At 48.7% G+C, this 27,950-nt stretch overlaps 1 protein-coding gene across 1 annotated transcript; it reads right to left on the minus strand.

Annotated features, from left to right (window-relative positions):
- Position 1: 1 nt before the first annotated feature.
- Positions 2-27,950, minus strand: LOC8024399. The gene is made up of 2 exons (XM_029995454.2): positions 27,850-27,950; positions 2-2,757 (listed from the first exon to the last, which is right to left on the minus strand). Exon 2 carries the CDS (start codon positions 2,745-2,747, stop codon positions 774-776), a length of 1,974 nt encoding a protein of 657 aa, XP_029851314.1. The 5' UTR covers positions 2,748-2,757; positions 27,850-27,950; the 3' UTR covers positions 2-773.

A 27,950-nucleotide genomic window follows, 5' to 3' on the forward strand; every position in this document is an offset into this window, starting at 1 on the left:
ATATTTTTCTCCTTCCAGATTTTACTGCATGGTAGAGCTGTTCCATGGCCATTCGGCCAGCTTGTGTCTTTCCCCAATGCCCAGCCTGGAGAGGGCTGCAGCAAAGCGATACGCCGGACCCCAGTGTCCACTCGGCAGGTGTCGTTACCCCACAGCGAGAAGCACATTTAACCGACCCGCAGGCCCCAAACGACCATGATCAAATACAGTCCCAGCAACAACCCAACATTGCCGAAATGCATGCAAGCAATAACTCAAAGGGAGCTTGGGGCTTCACTACTGAGAAAGTCAAAGGAACTTTGGGCACCCTCCTCTTTTGGTCAAACACGGCGGGATGTAGCAGGGAAAGCCCTTTGATGCAGCACTAAGCCAATTCCATCGGCCCTTCCTTTTAATGGTGGCCTAACTAATGCCTGGTAGACCGAGAAGCACGCTAGACGAGCTTCCAACAGGGTGTGGCCGCAAACAATGAGCCTGTCCACAGGCCCGGGGATACTCACTTGGGCGACGAGGCCACACACACAGAAGGCCCAGCACAGCCGGGCGCCACAGGTCGGGAAGTCAAATTACTTTACTTGATTCAATGTCAGAGCGTACAACAAAAAGACGGCTTTATCACAACTCTGCAAACTCCGTTAAAACGCCACCGTTTCCAAACGTTCCGAGCAAAGAGGACGCCCTCGGGTGGTACAGCCCAGATGCTTGCCGGAGGGAGGCCCCTTTGAGTATTTGTAGAAAAAAGGGCGGGAATAAATAACTCGCCGGGGGCGGGGTCACTCGGAGGAGGCCGGCGGGCCCTCTGGGGCGTCCTCCTCCTCGTCCGAGCTGTCGCCAAAGTCCGACGTGTGCAGCACAATCATGCCGTCGAACGAGCACAGGCACCGGTCACACTTCTCAATGTGGCACACGCGCACGCGGCAGGGCCGCACGTGCTGCTCCTTCAGGTGGGCCCCCAGGTCGGCCACGTCCAGGCCGCAGGCGGCGCAGCGCTCCAGGCGGGTCTCGGCGGGGCGGGCCTCGGCAGGCCGCTTGGGGGGGCGCTCGTCGGGGGCTGCCGCCGGGGCAGACCGCTTCATGGCCCCGCTGTGCACCGTGTACACGTGCGTCTCAAACAGCTTGTACAGGTTGAAGGTGGCTGTGCACACCGTGCATTTGTAGGACAGGTGGGCCGGCTTGAGCACCACCCGGTGCACCTGGCTCATGTGGGCCACCAGCTTCGAGGCATAGATGCGGCCACACACCGTGCAGCGGCCGCCGTCCTGGCCAGAGTTGGCCAGGTCCTGCATGTTGGAGGTGACCAGGCCGTGGGCGCCTAGCAGGTGGCGCTCCAGACCCTGGTCCGTGAAGAAGCGCCACTGGCACTTCTGGCAGTTGAGGGGTGGCCGCGAGGCCAGCATCTTGGGGTGGATCTTCACCTTGTGGATCCACTGCATGTGCGTGCGCAGCTGCTCCAGGTCCTTGATGTAGCCGTCGCAGATCTCACAGATGACAAAGGCCTGGCCCGACCCGCTCGACTCGAGGATGACGGGTGTGCGGGCCCGCTGGCCGGCCGCCGCGGGGGGCGCCCGGGGCGCCAGGCGGCCACTCCCGTTGGCCGGGGCCGGGGCCCGGGCCAGCGTTACCGTGAGCTGGGGGCTGCCGTTGAGCAGAGGCACCACCTCCGACCCGCCCCCCAGCACCTGGAACACTTGGCCCGAGGTCGGGGCCGGCTGGATTAGGGCCAGGCGCGGGCGACCCCGGCCCCGCCCCAGGGCCGCCGCCGACGCCAGCTGCTGGTACAGGGGCCGGGGGCCAGCCACAGGGGCCCCGTTGCGACTCAGGGCCGTGTAGGTGCGCGCCTTGGCCGTGCCACCACCCAGGGCCAGGAAGAACTTCTCGTAGGTCTTGATGTCGTCCACCGTGATGGGCTTGGCCGTCACGCCCGGCGGCTGGAAGTCGCCCGCCGGCAGCTGGTTCATGCCATTGTTGAAGTACTTCTGGCAGCGGTTCACGTGGCCGCTCGCCTTTGTCTTGAGGTTTGTCTCGAAGGGGCAGAAGGGGCACTCGTAGAACTGGGGCGGCGACTCCATGGTGGGCAGTCGGTTGTGGATCGCCTCCATGTGGAACACTATGGCCTTGGCGTCGCGCGTCACGAAGTTGCAGAAGCTGCACTGCAGCTCCCGGCGAGATGTGAAATGTGGCGTGAGCAGGTGGCCCTCCAGCACCAGGCTCGACTCAGTCTTGAAGTCACACACCCGACAGGGCTTGACACGAAACGTGTAGGGAGCATTGGCTGCCTTGGCCTGCTGGTACGCCTCGGCCAGCCGCTGGTGCTCCGCCACCAGCTCGGGTGTGCGGCCGCCTGCTTTCTTCATCTCGCGTTCCTTGAGGCGCATCATGTCCCGATTGAACACCTCCAGGGCCCGGCTCAGGCCCAGGCCAATGAGGAACTCGCCCGCCGAGCTGCCAAAGAAGTCCGCCACCGAGTTCCCACCCTTGGCCAGGGGGGCTGGCCTGGGGCTCCGCTTCCGCTCTCCCCGCGACGCAAACTGGTCCGGCCGCTTGATGAGCAGTGGCGTGACCAGCGACGGCGCCTCCAACAGGGCCTCCGACTCGTCCATGCGGAAGTCGCCCGCCTTGGGCATTGCCACGGGCACGTACGTGCCAATCTCCACGTGGCCCCGCAGGAATTCTGGCAGCCGCCCCTCATCTGGCACGCCATTGGGCTCGTCCTCGGGTGCACTGCTCTCCTCCTTGCCCTCCTTCATGGCAGCCAGACTGCAAGCAAACGGCAGAGTCACTGGTGCCCGTTGACATGGGCTGCCTCATTCAGTTGCCAGCCATGCTTTGAGCAAGGCTAGCCTACCTTGCCCCGCTCAAAGCATGAAACATTGCAGGCGGCCACCGCTTCACATCCCAGTTCCAGGAGTTCTCAGCATGAAAGGAACAGTGTATGATGCCAAATCTGCCACTGTGTTCAAGTCTAAACACCAGATCCCATTTTCACCTTGATGGCCAATCATGAGCAAAGGGAGCCCTTCTAGAGTGCCACCATTAAAGTCCAACAGCAAATTCTATTAAAGAGGTAGGAGGAACTATAGCGACAATCAAGGGCTTTCATTAAAGGGGTCAGGACACACCAAAAGTATGATATGACAAGATAACTACACTGCTAGGACTTATAGTATGTTCCTATAGACCTTTGCAAAAAGAGCGCCCTGGCCGCCGCCATTTTGCGACTCGAGCGACCCCTATCAGCCAGAAATTTCTGCCACCCGCCTGAGCTGTGGAAACCCGGTCAGCGTGACTCCCCACCTGCATTTTGCATTCGGAGTTCGCCGGCTTTTCTTGAAAGTTTTTATTTTATTCGCCTGTTTGGGATGCTTACTCTGTGTGTCATCTTCCACTGTGAGAACCAGGGAATACCAGGGCCCGTAGCCCGCTCGGCCTTTGCAGAAAACGAACGAAGAGAGCGAACGTCAAGCAGCCTGCGACGCAGGCAGTTAGACGTGCTTGGAGAATTATTTCTGTCGAGATAATCCCCAAAAAGCCTTCCAGGCTGTGTTCCGGGTGTGGCGACGGAATAAGCACGTTCGTTCATTTGCTTTGAAGCTGTAAAAATAGGAGCTCTCTTATACATGTTCCCCAAAACACGCCCGATTCCGTCCGATCGTCGTGAAGTGACTATCGTCGACACTGTATATTGGACATGCTGTGTTGTTTGAGACCTTTCTCAAATCCTGTTCGGATAAAGCGGCACCGTGGGGTACGTGCAATATATTTTTTCTTCGATTGATGAGACTCATTGAATTTTATGTCGTGGGCGGGGAATATCCATGCAGTACGGATGTCCTGTGGGGTCAAATATTTTGACCTTTATAGATTGACACGGCTGAGTGTACGGTGCCGTGAAACAATGAATATAAAATGAAACAAACATTCCAGTTGCATCTGTTCTGTCGTGCACGGACTCACCAAAACAGCTTTCATTTCTTCGTTTTTGTTCCCAAAAATAGAGCACTGCTTTCTTAAAGACCTATATAAATTACGTTCGCCACAGAACACAAGATAAAAAAGAAAACTCGGCAATTCAGCCGCCACCAGCATCCGAAGTTGCGCCTACGCAGGCTGCCACAGCAATTGACAAGAAACTCCACAGCTCAGAGCAGTCGGGCAACACTGACGTACACTCTCAAAACCAGGGACACGCGCTGTAAATCGCTTCGTTCGAGACTGCCACTGGAAAGGTCTATATCCTGCTAAATTTGTTGTGAAAATGGCAAGATAGTTTTGTGGATAAATCCATTTACATGCGGGACCCTCAGATCCACCCCATTAAAAAATGCTGACATGTTTGTTGGGTCGGCGACGCCCCCTGCCCAACGCACGGCGTGCCCTTGCACCCACTCATAGACCTGGCTCTCTCGGCATCTCGCGCTTCAGCTTCCACATTTACCTTCCATGTTTCGAGCACGCAATTTCGAGACGGCAACGTCTACGGCATCACTCGCTTCGTCGGAGTCTACGACTCTGATTGCAGCAGCGATGAAAGTGATGTTATCAAAAGATGTTAGAAGCTGGTCGTTTTGACTTCAACCGGCTTGCAACCAGCTCCAGCAACAATTGCGCAAGTCGTGCAGGGTGGAAGATCGAAGGGCAAGGGGACGAGAGCAGGAGTATACGTTGAAGTAGCCGAGTAGCGAGAATGCGTGACCCTACCGTGGCAAGGCGAGCTGGGCCAGCGTGGGGACGCCTACAATGGGAGAGCAGTCAACTAAATATGACGATCACGTGGTTTATGGGCACTATGGTGCGACTAACTTGAGCAGTGTTGCCTGGGTGCCAGACGAAATTGATCAACATTCGTAAATTCATTATTGCAATTACTAGAGCTCTAAAAATTGTGAAACTTGGCATATATACTAAGTAACCTATGAGTGTTCCATTTCAAGAATAATCTACCCGTTTAATTTTTGATGTCCTAACTCCTTTAACCCTTCCGAGTGCTGGGGTTTTTTCCCGCATGCCCAATGCAAATTTTGGACTCAGTGAAGAATATCTATTTATTAAAGACACCATTTTAGGAACCAAAAAGTTAATTAGTGTCTGCACGCCTCCAACCTATGACCTATTCCTTGTATTGTACTTTTCTTGACACAGCACTATGCAGTGGCACCTCAATCTCCCACCCTGAGGTCAGTCTTGAGCAACCGCCTTTTTAATTCCGAACTTCCTCGTTTTAAGAGACATAGAATACAGAGTTAATTAGTGCTTTCCAGATCTGTGTTTGAGGTTCAATGGCACAGATTTGCCATTCCGTAACAAGTAAGGAGCACACCAAAACAGGAGTTGCCTAAACAAAAGATATTTCGATTCAGGCAGAAATTGTGTCCGTGGTCTCAACCAACGGATTGCTGGGTCACAACAGGGTGGGAACCCCCAGGGGAGAGAAGGTGAAGGAAGCCTCAAATAAATAATGTTGGGGTTATGTTCCCCTTGGCCAAAGGCATTCCCCAGAAACCGGTTTTCTGACATTTGAAACTAATAGGACGTCGCAAAATTACTCTAGTCACAAAATATAGTTAAAACTATTAAAACTGCACTTTCCTTCAATATGTTGTATGTACTCAGGAAACAAATAAGGTTTGTGGAGGCGTAACAAACAAATCTGAAATTGTCAACCAGACACTCCACTCATTCCAATACACCGTAAAGGTCCATACGCACATCTGCATTTGAGTGCGGTGCGTTCCGTAGCGGCAAGCGGACACGTTGCGTTGCGAAGAGCGCTTGCGCCATGCTTGTACATAGTTGCGCTGACAAGCAGTCAACCGCAGTCAAGAGCCAATAGGAACGCGCTATTGTCACTAGTGGCTCACCAATAGTAAGCGAAATCCACGGCAACATGGCGGCGCCCAGCGACAGCGCCGAAGTGTTCGATCTTGGGACAATCCCGCTGGCTTCCACGAGATTTTGTCAAACTTGAACATCGCAGCCTTGGAAAACCAGTCCCCACCGCTCCCCCAAAACGAGAAAGCAAGCACTGTGAGGGGAGAACCGGATGCGTCTCGCCGAGTCGGCCGAGTGGTGGAAGCGGACACGTCACCCTCCTCTCCTCTCTCGGCTTCTGATTGGTCGAACGCACTGCAACGCTTCGGAAAGTTGAGCGAGTCTCTACTCGCTTGCGTCGCGCTGCCGAGCGTTACGGGAAGGCGCGTGGCGCGTGTAGCACAGCAAGCGACCGCTCCAGGCTGCAAGGACTCCGCAACGCACTCAAATGCATTCAAACGCGAATGTGCATATGGACCTCAACCAATTAAACTAGCTTTAAAGAAATTGCGAAAATTCACTCTTCAAAGGTACAGCAATGTAATTTTCCACAGAGGTGTCTTAGCACATTTCTTTTGCAAAAATAGCAAAGGTTATGCTTAAATTGCTCAAAGGAAAAGTGAAAAAAAAAAAAAAAAAGGAAAACAGTTGTTATACAACACTTTATTTAGCAATGACTGAGAAGTGAGCAAAGAAAAGCATTTTCACTTTGGTCTTCCACATTGCCGAATGAAATGCACCTGAAGCAACCTTAAAGGGGCACTCAAGTGGATTCTGAGATCGTCTATTTATTGTCAGAGCCCAATCTACGGGCTCTAAGCATCCTAAAAAACCCGAAATCACATTTAAGAGCGGCCAATTTCCCTATTAAAAGTCCAATCAAAGATTGTGCACACCCCATTTTTGCGCCGTGAAGCAGAGCACCAGCGGGCGCCACCACGCGGGAAGGCAGCAGGTGACGGCATGCGACAGCCAATCACGGGTGACACCTTTCCGGCAAACCAATTTTTCGAAGGCGCGCGTATTCGAAAATTTAGACCGCCAGGAAGCCGTTACCAGTGACTGGCTGTCGCATGCCCTCCCCTGCTGCCTTCTTGCCCGGTGGTGCCCCCTGGTGTTCTGCGCCACGGCGCAGGAAGGGGGGCGTGGCACAATCTTTGATTGGATTTTTAATAAAAAAATCGGCCACCCTTGCATTTTTTTTTTAAGATGCTTACAGCTTGTAGATTGAGTTATGCCGGTAATTAGACGATCTCAAAATCCACTTGAGTGCCCCTTTAAAGGGGCCCTGCAAGGACTTTTTACTGTTTTTTAATTTGCACCGAACCTGAGCGCACTGAACGTAGTAACTTAGTGAAACTTTTCTTTTCGCGAAATTCGCTTTATTTTAAAAGTTATAGGCAATTTAGAATTACAAAAACAAGCAAAAAATAACCTCCTTCATGACGTCGTAGGTCCTGGCTTGAGTGGCCGTGAACTAGACGAGGAATAGTGAGCTCATCGAGCGCTCACGGCCGCCGCACTCCGTGTCAACGGCGCCAGAGAGCGCCACTAAAGGATATTCTGGATAGGCTGTATGCAGCGGGCTGCCAAAGCGGCTTTCATTGCGTTTGCTGCGCGATTAAACACTAATTCGGCATGACACTTCATTGGCCACAAACGATAGCAAACACGGGGTAAAGATCAGTTCAGAATGGGAGCCCACTTCGCGCTGCCATACCGCGAAACGGCCAAACCGCAAAACAAAGCCTCTCGCGGAAGGCCTTCGGAACGCTCGGAGCCGGTCGGATCCTCCTGTCCATACGACTGCAGCGCCACCGCGTACATCCGGGATTTTTCCGTGTCGGCGCCTTATCCCACTACTCTTTTCTAGTATGCGCCGCCTTTTCCACCGCTTGGCGGCGGGTATGTTGACGGGTCATTTCTTGTTTCCGTACTTTATAAACTGCATTTCTTTCTTTTTTTCATCTATAATAGTGAACAAAAACTACTTTTATAAATAATTGAAACGGTTCGCACCACATATATTTTGTATTTCGACCAAAAAGAAGTTTTTAGTGGCTCTGACCAGTAGTAAGCCCAGGACCAAAGACGTCACATTTTGCGCGCTTTCGGTACCGTGGGTCGCCCTCGTCGGTGGGGGAGGTTTCCGTGTCGTCCGGTTAAAATATGGCGCACTGATATTTAGCTACTCTTTCCGTGCTCGCTGGCTTGCCCGAACCCCAAGAGACGTGGAAACCGCATAAAAGGTAGACGCTTAAATATGATTGCAGGGCCCCTTTAAGGTCTATTCACACAGTTCAACTTTCTGGCGAGTCAAGTGTCGCAAAACCAGGTTTCTGGAAACAGATGCGCCGTTTGAGCGAGATGGGAAAAGATGCGAGCATCCGAAGAACGATGTGTCCACCTTTTGCTCTCGGAGCGAGATTGTGCTACAACTTCGTCGAGGCCAGTCATTCACCCGAAGGAGAAACACAAACGCTGCCAATGGCTGCTCAACATTGCCGCGACGTTCTATCTTCGAGGCTGCGCAAGCTTTTGGAGAAACCCAATTTTTGATCGATCCCGTACTCGAGCCGAAGCCGAAAAAAGAAAAGAAACATGGCAGTGAGCAAAACGGCAGCAAGGGACGAGCGGAGAAGCAGTGCGTAGAGGTGGTCGGCGGCACAGGTTCCTTAATGGTCGAAACAAGTGAAAGCACTGCATTTAAACATGATGAGTGGGGATAACCTATCTTTTAGCGGCGTCCTAAATACTTTGAGGAGTTCTTGGACGTTTGCAGTCTTTCTCCAATTGCCTAGCAAACGAAGCGAGCCAAATCGGACCAAGTTTAATGAAGCGTCTCTTCCCACTGTCGGTGATGTGGTCTGTCATTTTGGAGCATTTCATTTCTACCAGTGCAACTATCATGGGTACTAGGCCGACTGGTACGGGTGGTACAGGTGTACTAGGACAACTGGTAGAGACCTTTCTAGTACACCTCAACTTGCACAAAGGGCACCCCCATTCTAATTCCAGGGAGACAATTCCGTTTCTTTTCTTGGAATGGAGACACTGGGCCCCCTCACTTCTGGAATGGCCAAACTCAATCATTCCCAAATGTGAAAAAATGGCCACTGACACTACAGTGTGCTACTGGAAAAAAGTCGAATTGAGTGGCTGAAGTTATAAAATGCGGAGACGACCGAAAAAGTATGCAAAAAGCTTCCTCAAAGCACTTATTCTACTAGGCCGAAAGGTGATCACACGAAGTGCTTGGTGGCACTGCACACATCGATTGTGTGATCAAGAGTAAAAGGCTCGCAACAGATGCCAAAATTTAAAACCACCCATTGCAGATACACGGTCAGCGTACTGTTTGTTGGCCTTCTCTAGTTTGTGCGAGGCACAAGGATCTTGCTCTCTGCTTCAAATACTTGTACATGTAGCACCGCTAGTGTACGGCCAGAAGTGACGCCGCATCAGGGTTGGCCAGTATCGCGATACGTGTATCGCTATAGTATCTTGGAGATACTTTCGAGTATCTGTATCTCTGAATCGAGATACATTTGAAAAGTGGACTTGTGTCTCATAGTGAAATACATTTACAATGTATCGCTTGTATTGCAATGCTTTGCCAGACTTCGGTATCTCGTTACATTTGTTGCCCTTTTTAAGATAAACTTAAAAGATACAAACATCTGTTTGGTGCAAGTTGCTCCGAAATTTATGATATGAACCTGCCCTACAACATGATTTATCTCGGTCACATACATAAAAAAGAAAAACAAATAAACCTGTGGTTTAAAGAAGGTTACTTGCAAGAATGACAAAATCCGCTCTTCTCACCAAAGCTCTTTCAATTCTTTCCAATTTAGCAGAGCAAATGATGTAAAGGAGTTGAGTGGAAAAAAAAAAGTATGGCCCTGTTGTCCAATCTCCCCACACTATGAGTAACTCGGAAGCATATAAGACGACGGTTTGAAATGCACCCTCACGGCAAAACAGGGATAATTGTGGGTGGACACCCTTTGTCAAGCATGGTATGCAGTCTTTACCGTTCTCAGTGATGTGATTGGCCTAAGCAATTTTGGAGCACCTTTCAGAGCAGCCAAAACAGTGTTTTGGAGCAGCAAAAGTGGCTTTTGGAGCAGATATTCTTAGAAAAACAAAAATACTTGTTTTAAGTGCTGTACAAACGTAGGGCACTCTGTGTTGTGTTGTGTTCTGATGCGACGTTTAGCGACGGAACTCGATGCCTGTGTTTTTACTGCCGAGAGATCCCTCAAGTGTACAGTGCTGTAGGCGTTGCGAAGCGATTTCAAAATACCACTTGCCACTGTTTTACTGGTTCCCGACGTGCCAGATTCTCGTCAAAAGTAAGCAAATGTAAAAAAATGGACTGCAAGCATCCCAGCTGGTGCCTCTTTCGTGCAATCCTGTTTGCATGCACGTGAGGGCAACTTTGGCAGGCAGTCGTACATGCTTCGTCGCGCGAGCGGAGACGATGTCTGTTCAATCGAAACCAAAACCATGCCACATCGCTCCGTCGCCAACTGATTGCCGAAATTGTATGCGAAATGTAACTGTTGACCATACGACGAAAATTAGTCCAGCGGCACGTGCTTGCCAGGCTGGCAAACAATGTACAAGCTAAGCACACAAAAAAAAAATTAACCTGAGCATATCGATGCAAGACATTGCGAGCCAGGGTCAAAAGAGTCTTGGAGCTCTTTGTGCAACAACTTCACTCGAGACAAACAAGCGGGCTGTGCGGGTTCAGTGTGCAGACATTGCCTTCTTTGCTTTAGCTCACATCTCTTCAACTTCCTTTCCGACAGATTTTTCACGTACCGGGGTCCCTTTCGAAAGAAAGCCCACCGAGAGAAACCTAGATAATCAATACTTCGACACAGCAGTCTTTGAGTTAAAGGGACCATGAAATGATTCTGAAATCGAATTTCATACACCGCACGTCGTAAAAGGTGTGAAAAACACAAAAACACAAAAATAGGAAGCCAAAAAAAAATTATTTTCGATAGAACTTGTAAAAGAAAACTGGATTCTTTTGCGCCTTCTTTCCTTCGAAAGCTCTCTGCCTTTTCACTGCAATGCATCCGCGAAAACGCAGCACGTCAGCCGAATCCACGTCGCCTATTGGGTAAGAGCCTACATCACCAGCACTGCGATCGTAAACAATGAATATCCGGCGAATGTTTCCTAAAAGTTTTGTTAAATAATATTCAGATCCATTTTGTAGCATAATTAGATGTGTGACGAAAATTGCCAAATTTGATAATGCTGAGAGCCAAGCGCCATCTATCGTGTAATAAACGAAGCGATTACTGCACTTGCGCAGTAGAACCCAGCGTCGCTCAGTTACTTGGGGCGCGACGACCAACAAACGTTTATTTTTCTACGCGTTCTTCTCGCGCGTCCCGACTTCAAGCAGCAAGAAAAAAGCACTTGAAACAGACCACGACGAACAAGAACGCTGGATCCACAGACACCCGAGAAAAGCCAAAACGGCCACGAATTCTCCGACCCGCGACCAAGCGAGATCGGAAAGATAGGCCTAGCAGGCACTCTGACACCGGCGCAGCGTTGCTTCGACGGTACATGGCCAAGACCGTCTGCCCACGACCGGGTGGCGTGCTGAATGGAATATGCCCGCACGACCCTTGTGGACCCTTCCCGTATTTTGATCGCTGACCTCAATTTTAGATTAAGGGGCAAGGTCAATTTCTTCCCCTTGTTTTCCAAGGCAGTGTTGACGAACACGGTCGTCGAAAAGGGACTCTCGTCGATTCTATCTTCTTGTTTTGTGTGATATAGAGCTGAAATAAACGCCGTATGGATTATCTTCGTAACACGGTATGTACACTTTGTTATTAGTATGCCATTTTTATTCTGACAGACTGCACGTCACTGTCGAGCTATAACAGTTTGTGGGAGCTACGTGCAATGCCGGTCCAACCTTCCTTTGCCGAGTGTCGAGTCAGTATCAAGTTGCAATCGTAAAAGATCGGTCCCGAAGCGCTTACCAACAGCGCAAATACAGCAAGCACTTCCATCAAACGCGCGCATCCGCTCCAAGTGTGAACAGGTATTTACGTGGCTCTTGCTGATACTCTCGTAGTTCAAACGTATCGCTTTTAACGTTGGCTCGCTCCTGCATCTCCGAGGCCGCGAAAAACGCCGCGGCCATTTGTCTCTATCTACGTCGCTTTGCAAACGACTGACACGGGCTGCCTTTTACCAGCAATGACAGTTGGGTTGACTTCTGGAATCTTCACGGGATGACTTGCCGCACTTCCTAACAGCTATACCAGCGTATGGGACTAGTCCCATGCTGTCGCTGTAGCGCAACATATCTAACTGAATCTCGCTCAGCTGCGATGAGTCCATGGCTATCGAGGCAATGAGAGGCGCCGATTCAGAAAATACATCGGCGCCATCAGCGCAGTAAAACCTACCGGCACACCGCCAACTCGCCGCCGCTAACGCTCCCATTCTCCTACTGCCGAGAGAACTTCCGGTTCCGGAAACAGGGTACGTCACGACCGTCAAAATTACGCCGCAGCATGTTTTGCGGTCAGTTGGAGAGAAAGAAAAAGTCGATATTTCATTAATTTTTTGTGTAGAAGTTAATAAACCGAGACGAAAACGGATGCCTGTTCGGCATTCAGTGAACATTGACGGTTTAATGTAAATGTTTAACCAAAATCACGTACAAACTTTGGACATCAAAGAATTAAACATGCACTTCCTCAATTACTAAATCATATCGCATCGCTAGAAATTGATATCACTTCACTTAATAAAAATAGCATCGTTAACATTGTATAAAAAAATGCACATTCTATGATTTATTAACATTGTATAAAAATGCACATTGTATTGTTTTTCTAGATTTATTTGTTTATTAGATTTGTTGCGTTGTCTGCCATGTAGGGGTGCCAGGGGCTCGTCAAGCTGCATATAAGCAGCTTTTTCCCTTGGTATCCCCCATTATGTGATGGAAAATAAAAGTTGATTTGATTTGATTTGAAAAGCTACCTGGCAAAAGTAAAAAGGTAATTTCATGGTCCCTTTAAAGAAATATTTTTGTAGGAACACATGATTTACACAAGAACAGGAACGTTGACGAACATGCAAGCGGCGGTACTTAGTTTCATTTTAGAAAGCGCCATATCTGCAGTGACGTGGGGACAGCAACACCCGACGGCAGGGACCAAATATTGTTTCCCCACGGCCATTGCTTTCAGGAGTGAGTGCTTCAGCTCACAAAATAACTCCCGCCGCGCAAAAACATGCGGTTTTGTTTCACAGCATGACGGCATGGTTATAACCGGACGCGGTAGTGTCGGAGCGTCCGCACACACCTGCATCTATCGTTGAAAATATTTTTTTAAAAAAGCCGCGAGACGAGACGACGAGAGCGCAAAATACAAGACGGCGGGAAAACCACGCAAGACCGGATGGACGATTGATGCAGGGTACTTCGTGTCGGGCGGCCACTTGCGCCACGTAACACTTGCATGCTCAATTACGGTACTCAGTTTAGTTTTGATTTTGAAAGGCGACCGAAATTGATTTTTTGGCACAGGCTTGGCGCATATTACCCATATTTTAGCAAAATGTAGCAGGATGTAGCAGGGTTAGCCACTTGGTGCATACAACAGAGATATCATGTTTTTTTAGCAGCAATAATGATAAATGAAGAGTTCGAGGTAAGGGGCAGTGCATAAAATGACACAAAAAGAGGAGCCCAAGCATAAATTATCCTTTTCATTCGTCACGAACCACACCCTCCCCATGTAGGACCATTCGGTAACAAATGTATTTCTATGGATATCTGTATCTGTATTCCGGAATACTTTTTCAACGTTTCTGCAGAAGTATCTCAGGGATATCCCATTGCATAAAAGACAAATGTATCTCAGTATCTGTATTCTCGGCCTTAAAACACATGTATCTCAATATTAGTATTCCCAAATACCTTTTGGAGTATCGTTGCCCAGCCCTGCACTACATATACCTGCCCCTGCCACCTTAGTGCAATGACTGTGTTTCAAGGGCCACATTGACCATGGGCTAGCGAACTGCACCATCAGCGCGGAGGCCCTAGATAAAAACCGACGTAGCTCGCATAAGAACTGCACTTATTCCATTTTAACTCCATTCTAGGCAAAAGGCATCCAATTCCATTCCATTCCATTCTGAGGTCGCAAAAGAGCGGAATGATTCCGGAATCATTCCAACTCGCAACACTGAACTCAACCCTCCTAGGTTGAAATAAAGATCATTGTCATGTTAAAGGAGCTGTGCAACAATTTCAGGGCTTTGCTTAAATTATTGTGGAAGTTGATGCCTGACACTTCTGAAATGAACTACAGAAAACAGATTTTGCCTGGATACCCTAGTTTTTATTTTTAAAAAAATGAAAAAGATCCAAGTTTTTGCCACCTCTCAACTAGTATGTCGTCTTCCGGGTCACATGCGCAGTGACGTTGAGGGGGTAGGCACGGGTTCCGGAAAAGTTCTCTCTTTAGAGCCATCAGTGAGCAGCGAGAACTCATCCGCTCGCGACCGCGTGACGACGTGCTGGCGGGTGCTGCACGAACGATATGGTGAAAGGAGGAAAGTCTCATCCGGGTCCGGCCATAGCCCGTCCGGCCCTGTCCCCCTCCCCCTTTGGCTTCTGGCGGCTGTTCGCGGTAGCAGAGAGAGCAGACGGTTTTGTGGACCTAGGATAGATGGCGCCACTAAAACTCCGTATAATAAAAGTTTTGTCGATGATACCAGGTTTTTAACGCATTTATATATATGTTGGAACGACAAGATTACAGAAAAGTTACCTTTTATCGAGCAGGTATTTGCACAACTTGCTATCTTTCTACAAGATTCCCCTTTTAATCACGCCGCGTGTTTCTCATGGCCGCCGCTTGCGGCTGCAGGTCGGGGAATATTGTAAGTTTTGCCTCGCTATTACGAATCGCAACATTTCAATGAAAGGAGGTGTTTTTTCTGTCATTTGTGACAAGGTGAACAATATCAAAAGCAGAAGATGCCAATTCTTTCAACGTTAAAATCGTTGCACAGCTCCCTTAAGATCTGTGTGTTTATGTCTTCCCTGTCCTTCCTGCTTCTGTGCAACCTTTTGATGGCATCAACAGCATGGCAGGTTTGATTCTCTAGCTAGCAGTTTTAATTGTGTGGGAAAGCACAAGGCACGGCAACAAGATGCCGATTGATGAAGGGCAGTATGAACTGCCGTGCATGGTTATTTTAGGTATGAAATCAAACTTAACCCAAGGAGTATATTCCATTGAAATAATGCTCTAATATAAAAATTTCAAGCACTCCAATCAATTTTTTTTTTGTTTTTTTTTTAATGTTGTAAAGGTTGTAATAAGAGTGTGGTTCTTAATTTAGATAGAAAAAAAAAGTGCTTGCCATTATTTATAAGCAGAACGTAAAAAAACAAAAAAAAACCAGCCAATTATGTTTATGTTTAGGTTATTCTCACACTTGCATTTACTGCTACACATAACTTAGTTTTAATGTAATGCATTCACTATGCTATTGAATGAATGGAAGGTATATAAATGTAATAATTAAAACTAAACGAGAGTTGACATAAAAAATAAACATATAAAGCAGTTCATAAAGGTTTTCTTGCAATACTCAAGTATCCCTGATGAACTTTGAATGTGAAATTGAAAAAGATACCGTCAAAATATCCCAATCAATCAATAAACACCAAATCAAATGCTACGTCACGCCGCGGTGGTGGTGCTTCAGGCACATTTCCGGTCTGGGAATGTGGGTGGAAGTCGCCATGCAAGCCAGGCATTGCTGCGTTGCTTTCAAAGGAACCAGACAAAAACCTGCCTTCTGGTCAAATGCCGCGACTGGGACTGAACCAAAAGAGCGGGATAGGTGCCGTGAAAAGGCTAAGTCAGACGCCGTCAGACCACCATTGCTTGAGTGAGAAGCACACTGAGTTGTATTCACGGAGATTTGAGATTGTCAGATGCATTTCTTGGTATGCAAACGCAAAAGGAGACAAGGGACACACAAAAACACGTCAGACACGGACAGCGTTCGCTGTCCGTGTCCGACGTGTTTTCGCGTGTTCCTCGAGTCCTTTTGTGTTCACATACCAAGATGTTTAACCAACACGCTCTCCTAATTCTATCCAGATTTATTTATTTTGTTCCAACATCAATGCACAAAAAGCGTCAAGTTGTCCAAACCACCGTGAACCATGAACAGTGCGTCTTCATGTTGAAACGACCGTCTGATCATTCAAACTGTCGTCTGATGCTTCAAACTCATCTGCTTGTTCAAACTGTCGTCTGCCCGCTCAATCGACAACAGCCCGTAGACCACAGATTAGGGTGATGATTGTAATAAGTGTCGGCCTGAAAAGATTTTAAATTTGAAGGTTGTTCGGGGTAAGTAGGCTCGGTATAAACAAAAGAAACGCAAGGGGATGTTGATAACTGTTACCAATGGCCATCACCAATTTGTTAGGCCCGATTCACATAATCCGATTCTGCTTGCGATTTTCAGTATCGACGTCGAGTATTGCTGCTACTTGTTCTTGTTCTGTTCTGCAACCCATGTTCTGCAACCCGAGCGAAGTTGCAACTGACAATAGCAAGCAGAATCTCACCATGTGAATCAGGCTTTAGCGTCCGTTCTGTAGCATCCAAGCGGAATGAATCGCTGCAAGTCACATTGTTCAAGCAAAATTTTGGGGTGTAAGGAGCCTCATTAATTTTGCTGAGACCACTCAATTAGTCAAACGTTGCTAGGAAGACCAAAGCAAATAAGAGCACGGGGACTCGCACCAACAACGTTGTGCATGTGCTGCACCGGTGGCGTCTGCTAGGGGTGCTCCGGTTTTTGTTTGTAAAGATGAATCGGTGCATACGAGCTAGCCGCACTTTTTTCAGATACCACGTGTAACATTCCGCTCTGGAGGAGTGCTTTACCCTTGGTATGCGGGTGCACTGCGTCAAAGCAGGATACGCAAAATTGCAACGCCTACTATGCAGTTGTCACTACACTGCAGTACATCACTGCGCGGTGCTAAGCGCACTCAACGATGCTAGCTATCCAGTCAGAACAGACAAGGAGCATGAGAAATACTGCAAAACTTTCGAGCACTGTCAATGTTTGATAGAGAGATCAAATAGAATACGATGTTATTCGAGGCGATAACCGAAAGTTTTGGAAATTCGCACAAGCCTCCCGTAACGATCTGGCTGCGTAGCAGGGCCTGATTTATTATATTATCAGTCTTAACAAAACAAAGTGAAGGTAAGTTCTAGCACAATGGTGCCACACATTTTGGCAAAATGTCGCAAGATGTAGCAAGGTAAAGCACTTTGGCACAGTCTGGTGCAAATGGCGCAGGAATCACATCACTGGACTGTGTGTACTTCATATCATTTGCTGCGAAATGCTTGATATTCCCAACTCAGATGACAAGGTTTCACGAAATTCTCGCTAGTCAACATGCTACAGTTTTCTCGCGTCAAACTCGACGTGTGAAATAGCCGATTGCGCAAAATATTGGTTTCTTGCTTAAAAGTATGCTCCGTGTGGACCGACGTAGTGGATGCGTACAAGATTTACACCAGTAAAAAAAAACAAAAAAATGGGCGTTTACAATCCTCTGTAACGCCGAATTTAGAGCAGCTCTTGAGGAGGAGGGTATGCCCCTCCTCCTCATCCATACCCTCCCCTCTTCCTCTTCTGCTTACCTGCTAAATTTAGCGGAAAAATTTCCCCTTAATTTAGCGGGGAATTTTTAGAGCGCAGCTCTTAGGGGCCCGTTTCCGGCTTGAGCGGCGTCGCCGTCGGCGTCGGCGTCGCCGTCGCCGTCGGCGTAACCGCGCGGTGCATCATGGGAAATGTCCCATAATGCACCGCGCGAGCCCCCCACCAAGGTCACGTGACCTCGTGGGGGGTCACGTGACCCCCCGAAGTCACGTGACTCCCCTGAGGTCACGTGGCCCCCTCCTCGAGGTCACGTGACCCCCGCCGATGTCGCGTGACCCCCCGATGACGTCATCGTCACTGATGACGTCACCGGCATCCACATCGTCATCGTCATCATCACTGATGACGTCACCGGCATCCACATCGTCATCGTCATCATCACTGATGACGTCACCGGCATCCACATCGTCATCGTCATCACTGATGACGTCACCGGCATCCGCATCGTCATCGTCATCATCACTGATGACGTCACCGGCATCCACATCGTCATCGTCATCATCACTGATGACGTCACCGTCATCCACATCGTCATCGTCATCATCACTGATGACGTCACCGGCATCCGCATCGTCATCGTCATCATCACTGATGACGTCACCGGCATCCACATCGTCATCGTCATCATCACTGATGACGTCACCGGCATCCACATCGTCATCGTCATCATCACTGATGACGTCACCGGCATCCACATCGTCATCGTCATCATCACTGATGACGTCACCGACATCCGCATTGTCATCGTCATCATCACTGATGACGTCATCAGTGACGTCACTGATGTCGTCACCGGCATCCGCATCGTCATCGTCATCATCACTGATGACGTCATCAGCGACGTCACTGATGACGTCACCGACATTCGCATCGTCATCGTCATCATCACTGGTGAAGTCATCAGTGACGTCACTAATGACGTCATCGGTACCCGCATCGTCATCGTCACTGATGACGTCATCAGTGACGTCAGTGATGACATCATCGGCATTGGGGGTCACGTGACCCCCAAGGTAACGTGACCCCCCCCTGGTTAGTTTAACCCCCCCCCCAGTGCCCTTCCCTCCTCCTCCTCAAGAGCTGCGCTCTAATTCGGCGTTACAGGGAGTTGTAAGCGGCTTTCATTTTTCTTCTAAATTTAGTGGGGAATTTATTCCGCTAAATTTAGTGGGGATATTTTTCAGCTAAATAAAGTGGGGGAAATTTGTCAATAAATTGAGCGGGGGAAATTTTGCAATAAATTTAGAGGTGAAAAATTTCCGCTAAATTGAGCGGGGAAAATTTTCCGCTAAATTCAGCAGGGAAATTTACCCATATCAAAATGTGCGGTGACGTCACTCATGACGTCATTATAAGAAACGTCCCATAATGCAAAGTGCGATTACGTTATGCTCGCTGGCTTGCCCGAACCCCAAGAGACGTGGAAATTGCAAAAAAGTTAGACGCTTAAATATGATTGCAGGGCCTACAATATTTTATGCTACGATTCTGTGTGGATACCTCCCCTCCTGCGTTCTGAAACAGTAAGTGCGTTGCTAACGCTGGCCGTCGGCGATGCAGCAGAGGCCATCATCTTGCCCCCGCACACCCCAATGACGTGCCCCTAGCACAGCCCAACATGGCAGAAACGTTTCACGGCACTAGCATTGCTCAAAATGGCAGCGCACACGAGACTTTCTTGCAAAAGTGTATAGACCCATAGCAAAAATCCCAAACGGCCGAAGGCAATGTCCTGTACGCACCTCCTCGCCCCTGCAGCATCTACCACAAACACTGAAGAGAAAGAGAGCAGCGCAGTTGCTCGCGTGGTCTTGACTCCGTCATTGGGGTGCGCGAGGACCCAACGACTTTTAGCTCTTTCCCTGTGATAAGGAAAGAGTTAAAAGCCAGAACACACTCAAACACGCTAGGTGGCGATTTGAGAGCAAAAAAGGGTGGGTGGTTAACATTCTTAACTTACTCTATATTCTTACATCATTGCCTAATTCATAGAATAAACAAACCCACAAAATCACAGGACAAAAACATTATAGATGATGAAGAGGAGGACACTTGTATTTCCATGCACCAAAGTCGTGTTTGGTAGTAAAAAGCCCAAGCGATAATATCCAGACTGTAATAATTTCTACAATGTATGAATGCAAGTGTCATCAAAAATGAACATACATTAACTTGTGTTTGTAAACGAACTGGTATGGTTCTAGCGGCGGGACAATGGGGTGTGTACAAGCCATTGTTAAACCATATTGTCAGTACGGATTTTACATCTTGCCAGAAATGTCAGAAGCAAAATGGACTCGTTAAGGGGTGTCCAAACAGGACACTACAAAACGCACGACTCCGACAAATCGTGAAAACTGAAGCGGGCGCGTCCGCTCTAATTTTCCCGATTTGTCGGAGTCGTGCGTTTTGTAGTGTCCAGTTTGGACACCCCATTACACTGCAAAACTTTGCAATTCATTTTGTGCGGATACCGCAGAATGGATGCCTGATTCACATAACATCGCTACTTTTCAGTTTGTACGTTGCTCAATGTCCAAACTGAAAATCACAAAGAGAATGGGATTATGCGGGCGTAACAAGTCGGCAGTCACCACCAGTTACAATAGTCAATGTCACCTTATGTTTACTGCATTTCCTTCAAACGCCCTTTAAGTTTACCAGTCTTTATAGCAATTACTTGGCATTGAAATTACCGACACGTATACCCTCGATGTGATCTATGGGTCGCCCTTGTTTGAACATGAAAATGGTTGCTTAAATGTGCAGACAGCTTAAACGTGCAGGTTGTAAAGATGCACTCAACGGGGTCCGAACCACTTGGAGAGTTCTTCTGCCTTCATGTTGGAAATAAATCTGATGTGCTTCCTGCACAGGCAATTCCGGTTCGACAGTCTTCCCTTTTCACGGCACATATCCATGTTCTAAGACGGGCAGGCAGGAAACACAAGCAAACTGATCTTGACATTTTTACCTTTTGGTGCAGCCTCAGTCTACACAGCTCTGTTTAGTTGAGGGTCTCGACTGGTTTCTAGCAAAACAGCCTAGAACTGCTCGAGGCACTTGCTGCCCACACTCGAGACCGGAACTGCGCCTCAAGCACCACCACATAACCAGGCAAGTTGACTGCGTATGTGCCTTAAAACAGTTCCAAACACGGCACCCTGCACAAATGTCAAACTTTGCAGTCCTCACGAGATATTTCAATCCCGTAAAATTTTGGTACAATATTCCTATAAAATGATGTAAATATAGAATATTTGTATGCTACGGCTATCGGAGATGTTAACGCGCAAACATGAGCAAAACCGAACAAGAAAAATTTCTGACATGAATTACAAACTAAAAAAACAAACCAATATTTCTTACGCAGATATCGCCACTTAAAAACGTGCTACACAATCTGAGTGAGGAAGATCTCTACAGAGCCCCTTTTTTGAGTCCAAATGTGCTTTACACATCAAGGGATTCCGGATCTATCCAAATTTTTTCTTCTTATAATTACTGTTATAATGCAGCCATTCATAGCTACACATAATATAGTAAAAGAGACCAGGGGCTGGGACGCTGCTGAGCAATTGCAGCAGGCAGCGATGTCCCGGTCTCTTTGTCCCGCCGTGTAGACCAAAAGTAAATTCCAGGGTCATTCAAGGTTGACCGGCACTTTTATTCCTACAGAGGACATGAAAAATCCAACAATCACCAAACTTCTTTAAAGTATTCCATGTGCATGTCTGTTTGATTTGGCAGCACCCTGGTTCCCTTGACCGTGACGGAGGACGTGGACTGGACGACTGCAGTTGGATCAGTTGGATCAACGCGTTCCTACGGTTCATTTGTCACAGGCTTCATCAAACTGCTGGCACCATTCGTACGTGCTTAACATTGTCCATTCATGCTTGAAATCTTCTCCAATATTCAGCCGGCTCAACTTTCTCCTTCCCCAGAAATTCGATTATGCACCATTGCTTCAAGGCTACAGACACACTGCTCGCCACCATGACAGCTGGAACTGCTGCGCATGCATCAAATGTCACATTCAAGAAGGATTCAATTATTAACCACCCCAAGTTTTATTACGCCACACTTATTGAATGATTTCTTATAGACAAAAGTCCCGGTCAACCTTTGATGACCCTCGTAAAATAATTTAAGTACAGCATACAATATGGCTGCATTATATGGAACAGTGATTCGAGAGCAATTGATGCAGCCACTGGCAGGCAAGAATGTTTCATTTACCACATTTCATATACATGCACCTGTAGCATGTCTAGAATAAACAAATTCATTATTACTTGCGAAAAAAATGACTGCAAACGCATAGAATGTTAGGTTGGGGCTCAATCTCAATACTTGCACACACTGCTTTGAGGCTCCATTTTGCGGAAGCCCGATAAAGGCCCGTCCAACAGGATACTTAAAAACTCGTGACGTGACTTGACTCCGACATAAGTCGTGCGGCGATCCGCTTCTGTCCATTCTTTTTTGCCGGGGGGAAGGTTCCCTCCATCAAATCTCGCCCATGTCCTGCACAGGGGCCTTGAACATGCTCATCACGTGGGTCCAGACAGCAACTCAAGCTTTGTTGGCTGTGGGTCAATTGCACAAGGCCTCCACTGCTCTTCAGCATACCTCGGCAAACCTCACCTCATGAGGGCCCTCACTCACCCTCATCTTCATATGTGAGGTGAGTGTGAGTGAGTTTCATAACCAAGAAAATTCATGAGTGTGAGGGTGAGTGAGGATTGTGAGGGGTGTGAGGGCTGTGAGTGCATGAGGGGCGTGAAGGGTGTGAGTGCCATGAGTGCATGAGAACCGTGACGACCGTGAGGGGCGTAAGGGATGTGGGGGCTATGACTGTGTGAGGGCCGTGAGGGCCACGAGTAAGTGAGGGCCGAGGGCTGTGAGGGCTATGAGTGCGTCAGGGCCGTGAGGGCTGTGAGGACCGTGAGTGTGTGAGGGCAGTGAGGGCCATGAGCGCGCGAGGACTGTGAGTGTGTGAGGGCCGTGAGTGTGTAAGGGCCATAAGTGCATGAGGGGTGTGAGGGCCATGAGTGCGTCAGGGCCGTGAGGACCATGAGTGCGGTGAGCGCGTGAGGGGTGTGAGGCCATGAGTGCGGTAAGTGCGTGAGGGGTATGGGTACATCAGGGCCGTGAGTGTTTGAGGGAGGTGAGGGCCATGGAGTGCATGAGGGCTGTGAGGACCGTGAGTGCATGAGGGCCGTGAGACGGTGAGTGCGTGAGAGCCATGGTATGAGAGGGGTGTGAGGGTCGTGAGCGTGAGTGAAGTACTGAAGGCGAGTGTGACTGAGGATGAGGGTGAGTGAGGGGCTGAGGGTGAGTGTAGCTGTGAGGGTGAGGGTGAATGAGGGGCTGAGGTAAGTGTGACTGTGAGGGTGAGTGAGAGCGACCTAAAATGCCGACCTCTGCTCTTCAGGTCCCGAAAACGGGAAAAGGAAGGGCTGTGTTCGAAATCTTACCCAAATAGATTCGAGTCACTCCTGCGGGTTGTGTCACCTAATAACACAGATAGAATGACGCTGTTTCGAACACAAGGCACAAAACCCTTACCCCGAAGTAAGACCGAATAAATTTTAAAACAAGACCCAGGATACGAGAGCCTGGCAGAACAGACGCACAGCATTGGCAGGTGGCGTGGGACGTCAAGTCTGACGAGCACCGAGGTCACCGAAAAGTGGAGGAAGTGAGGAGGAAAAACGTGATGTTCGCTCGGTGGTGTGCAAACAGACATCGGACTGCCAGATGCTTCAACTCGCACGATTTTTGAGGGAGTCGTGTAGCCTCACGATTTCTGAAGTGTCCTGTTTGGGCAGGCCTTAATACCGCTTGAGAAACAAGTGGCGTCCAAGACAATGCTCTCAAGAGAACTGTTGCAAAGCTTCACAGTGGGAGCTCCCAGATCTCTCGCACGGTAAGAGCACTCTCCTCTGGTCACCATATGAAGGTCCAAGAGGGACATTCAGGCTGGCCCAAACTGGGTTATCATTGGCCATCTCAAGCACTCTTTCTGCCAACCTTTTCACACCTCTCACCTCAAAGGATGTATTACCTAACTCCCAAATCACTAGACTTTAGAGACGGCTACCATGTAACCTTTACCAGGTACACTTGTTCATTCTTCTCAAACCTATCCCCCTATGAGAAATATATTTTTAGAAAATTGCAAATGAACTTTCCAATTGAAAAAAAGAACACTACAATGCGAGTCTTGCATCACGATGGCTACGTTTACATGGATGCGACAGCAGCACATCTGATCCAGTTAGCGAATCGGATTCACTTCAACCACTAAGTTTACATGGATACAGATCGACCAGCAGCGGCACCTCGTGTCGAAGGATCACAACGCAAACCTCGTGACCTTCAGATTGTTTTCAAGGTCTCCGGTTTGCCTAGCGGCAGGCGAAGCAAAGCTCCCGTAATCCCTCGCTCAAGCACTTGATTCGATCCGCTAGCGTATACATGGAGAGTCTCGATTCGGATTGACCATCTCAAACCACCCCGTCCCAGCGGATTGGATCCGATCCCATCCGATCCGAGTTGTTTGCATGGACCATTTCGATTCGGTAACTGGATCCGATGCGCTGCAGTCGCATCCATGTAAACGTAGCCAATGTCACTATACAAAAGCTCTCGTATGAAAGTGTTTTTTTCGAGCCCTATCAAATATGCCTATGTCCCGTGTGAGTCGAGCGGCCAAGCAACAGACGCTTTGCTCGGCCGCAGCAGACGCTGCAAGAACTGCAAGAACTACAAATTACCGAAAACGTGTTTTCTTCTGTCATCAAAAAAAAAAATGCTAACATGTTTAAAGTTTAAGATATAACTTGAACAACAAACCATACGAGACATCCGATGTTCACAGAGAATAAGGTCCTATGGCAACACTGGTTCACACTGTAGATGAGGAAGGAGCATTGGTATAATTCATGGGGGAGCTCGTTGTTAACCGTGGCTAGAACGGAAGTATTGAGAACCAGGACATATAGGACAAAGTATGAGCAAATTGATATGCGGTGTGCCGTATGCCGAGGGGAAGACGAGACAATAGAACATGTGGTGTTGATATGCACAGGGCTGGCTCTCACCCTCCCAGAGGGGGCAACAGATTTCGCCAGTGTGCTGGGGTGTGCAGACGAGAATGGAAAAATGGAGAAGTCAATTTTATAACAAAGAAGAGATTAGAAAACTAGTAGAAATTATCTCGGAAGAATTGAATGACGTACAACTAACTGACACAGCTGGGGACAGGCGGGACAGAGGAATATTGGGACTCCCTCTTGCATGGCACTGGCCCGAAGTATCGACCTGTCTTCCAGAGGGCCCGGTGCTGGGTAACGCCGAATAGCTTTGACCAGAGGAAAAAGCAGTAAGTGATGTTCTTATTTTTTCATTTTTTTTTTTTTTTGCCCGACCCCCTAAAGGTCATTTTGGTGATATCCCACACAGCCTGGTGATATCCCACACAGCCTGGCGATAGTTTCGAAATTGCAGAGGTTAAGCAAATTGGCGAAGGAAACAAATCATACTTTTGGTTCTTAATTTCTAGGCTAGGAGACGCAAGCTACCGCTCGTTATAAAGGATACAGCCGTTAGCATCCATCCATCTATCCATGAGAATTGTAGCCAGTGCGGTATGCATGCTTGTCTGGGGTTTTTATCCTGCACCCCGTCGCAGTGGTACACGAATGCACGTCCAGATCGAAATGGGGACTAAACCCAGGGCTGCTGCAGAACCCACATCCCCACCCCCCAAACTTAAATCAGCATGCTGAACTTAATCAGACATGTGAAACAGCCATAGGTGCCTCCCTATCCCATTGCAATGGTGATTTCCAGTACCAAGATGGAAATTACCATTACTGCTTCCAGAGCCATGCATCTATCATCTGCACCTATAGTTGGTGACAGGTTAAATGTGCATTCCCACCGGCGATGCGATCTAGTCGCGCAATCACTTTCATCACAAAAGCGACCATCGCAGGCAAAAAAGTAACGCGATTTGAGCAGCCACTTGCTGACCCGACTTTTTGCGATATGATCTAGTCGCAGAGCAGCTGAGCCAATCAACAGCATTTGGATCGAGAGTTTTCGAGAACGACTCGCCTGCGAAGGCGTTGGACTCGCTCATCGCGCACGCCAGTGTGACCATCTAACTTTTTTGCGACGCGACCTAGTCACATCGCGCAACTGCTTACATTGCTGGTGTGAATGCACCTTAAGAGTTTAGGGGACACTTGTCCCATCTCTTTCGACTTAAGCAGAATGAATGCTGGAGAGAAAGTCGTCTGCTCTCCAGCATTCCGTCTGCTAAAGTGGAAAGAGGTGGGACGAGTTTCACCTCAACTCATACCTGCAACCGACTATTGGGGAAAAGATCGAACAGTCACGCCTCTAGCGGTAGGCTTCAGCTGGGGGGACAACAAACCATATTTTCTTGTTTGTTTTTGATCAGATATTGAAGATGACGATTCGAAGACAGCTCCTCGTGTGACCAAAAAAGCACTGGTCAGAGTGAAGCACTCGTCCCCAGACAATGCAAGGCGAGCTTCAATTACATTGTTATGCTGCATTAGTAAACACCGGGTTGTGGGGACAACAAGCTCGATAAAGTGCCCCTATAGTTTGATCTCCTGCCCAAAAGGTGAAGATGCTTCGTGGTTCTAGATCCACCTCTTAATCTGACAAAATTGACACTCTTTGTTCAGCAGGAACTTGGCCATTTACGTGCTAGAGAGGACAGTACAATAAAATCTGTCGTACCTTCAACCCCCACTGGCTTAGAAAGCAGCCAAGTGCAACAATTGCACTCATCATTTGCAATGCCAGGTGTGTATGAAAATTTGCTCCAGCTCTTTGTCCCAAATATTCCAAGCTGTTCTAAGAGAAGCAGTTCATCTCCTGTGTCATTTGGATCCTGTACTGGTGGAGAAACCCCGAGACTAGGGAGAGAAGACGGGGGTTGATCTGACTGGCAAACCAATTAAGATCACCAACACTTCTGCTCATCTCCTCATCTGGGGAATACATTATAGAGAATTAAAAACCCCAAGGACTAGAAGGACTTACACCACAAAGTGCATCTGGGGCTTGCTGTCATAGGGCAAACCAGCTGCGAACTCCATTCCTCGCTCTTCAGCTGTGCTGGATTTTAGAAATAAAAAGCCAGCAGCTCTTGAAGCTAATCAGCAGAAAAGCAAGCCACCGAAGAGGCCCTGGCGGTATCCCGCTGACGTGACCAATCCAAGACCTTCACTACGCTTGGTGGGCGACCAGAGTCGCCGTCGGAACTGTACCCGAAATCGAGCAACACAGGAGCCCCAGGCATACCGGGCTGTCCCACAACATGCATGGACAGGCCCACAGGCCACACGAGCCTCTCGGGGGGTTTTCACTGCACTCACTGGGTGAAAGCACTGCAGTAACCTCATGCCGACAGTCGGCACGGCATACGAAATGTCAGAACAGCCAGGAACAAGGCAACGTGTGTGCACGCCACACGGCCACTGGTTTTGCACGCACCAACCGTAGCAACCAACAATGCCTGTCAGGTCAGCTCAAGCCGCGACATAAAAAAAAACGGTAGAACCACTATAGCACGGGTCTAAAAAGCACGCCTTTCGGACCCGTGCTTTAGCCGGTCAATCGATTATGGAGAGAGAGTAACCAGGAAACTGCCAATGTCAAAGGAGGTGCTATGAAGCCGCGGCTGAAGATGCTAAATTTGAGGAGGGTGACCGACCAAGCCTCTTTAACGGTGTCATGAGCTGCTTTGACTAGGAATACTCGCTGCTATCTCGTTGTCGCCAGTGAGATGGAACGTAATGATATTTTCGCTCCGAAAGTGCAAACCAACGTCAAGCGCGCTTAAACACACGAGAGGGCGTTAGAAGGAGTTCGCAAAGACTGCATTTCACCAAGACCACCCTGCAACGAACAAATTCCCATCTATTCGAGCGTTCCGATCAAAAGCGACGACAAAACGAACGCTTTCATGGGGAAACGAGACGCAAGCGACGGATAGAAAGGGCAAAACAAAAAAACAAACAAAAAAAACTCGCCGTCGGAAAGCAATGGTTGGCCGAGCAGCAGCCGCACTAAGCCTAAGCGGCGGTCTACTCCGCTTCATGACATGGAAAGCCGGTCATTTCGCGTTCAGACGCGCTCCGTCCGTCTCACAAGCCACAAACTACGATTAATGATTCGTTCGTGCTCTATCGGGAACCTGAGGTGACTCACGTTTGGGCCGAAAAACCCTCCGGTCGGCTCACAGAGACGGCGGCACTTCGAGCTGACGACCAGCCCTGCGTACTCTAGCAACCGCGCCAGAATGAATACCA

The sequence above is a fragment of the Ixodes scapularis genome, unplaced genomic scaffold (assembly GCF_016920785.2).
Source record: "Ixodes scapularis isolate PalLabHiFi unplaced genomic scaffold, ASM1692078v2 PGA_scaffold9__187_contigs__length_104089568, whole genome shotgun sequence".
Lineage (NCBI taxonomy): Eukaryota > Metazoa > Arthropoda > Arachnida > Ixodida > Ixodidae > Ixodes > Ixodes scapularis.

Excerpts from the sequence above, each read along its gene's own strand:
- LOC8024399 (XM_029995454.2), bottom strand. The coding sequence starts at position 2,747 with ATGAAGGAGGGCAAGGAGGAGAGCAGTGCACCCGAGGACGAGCCCAAT.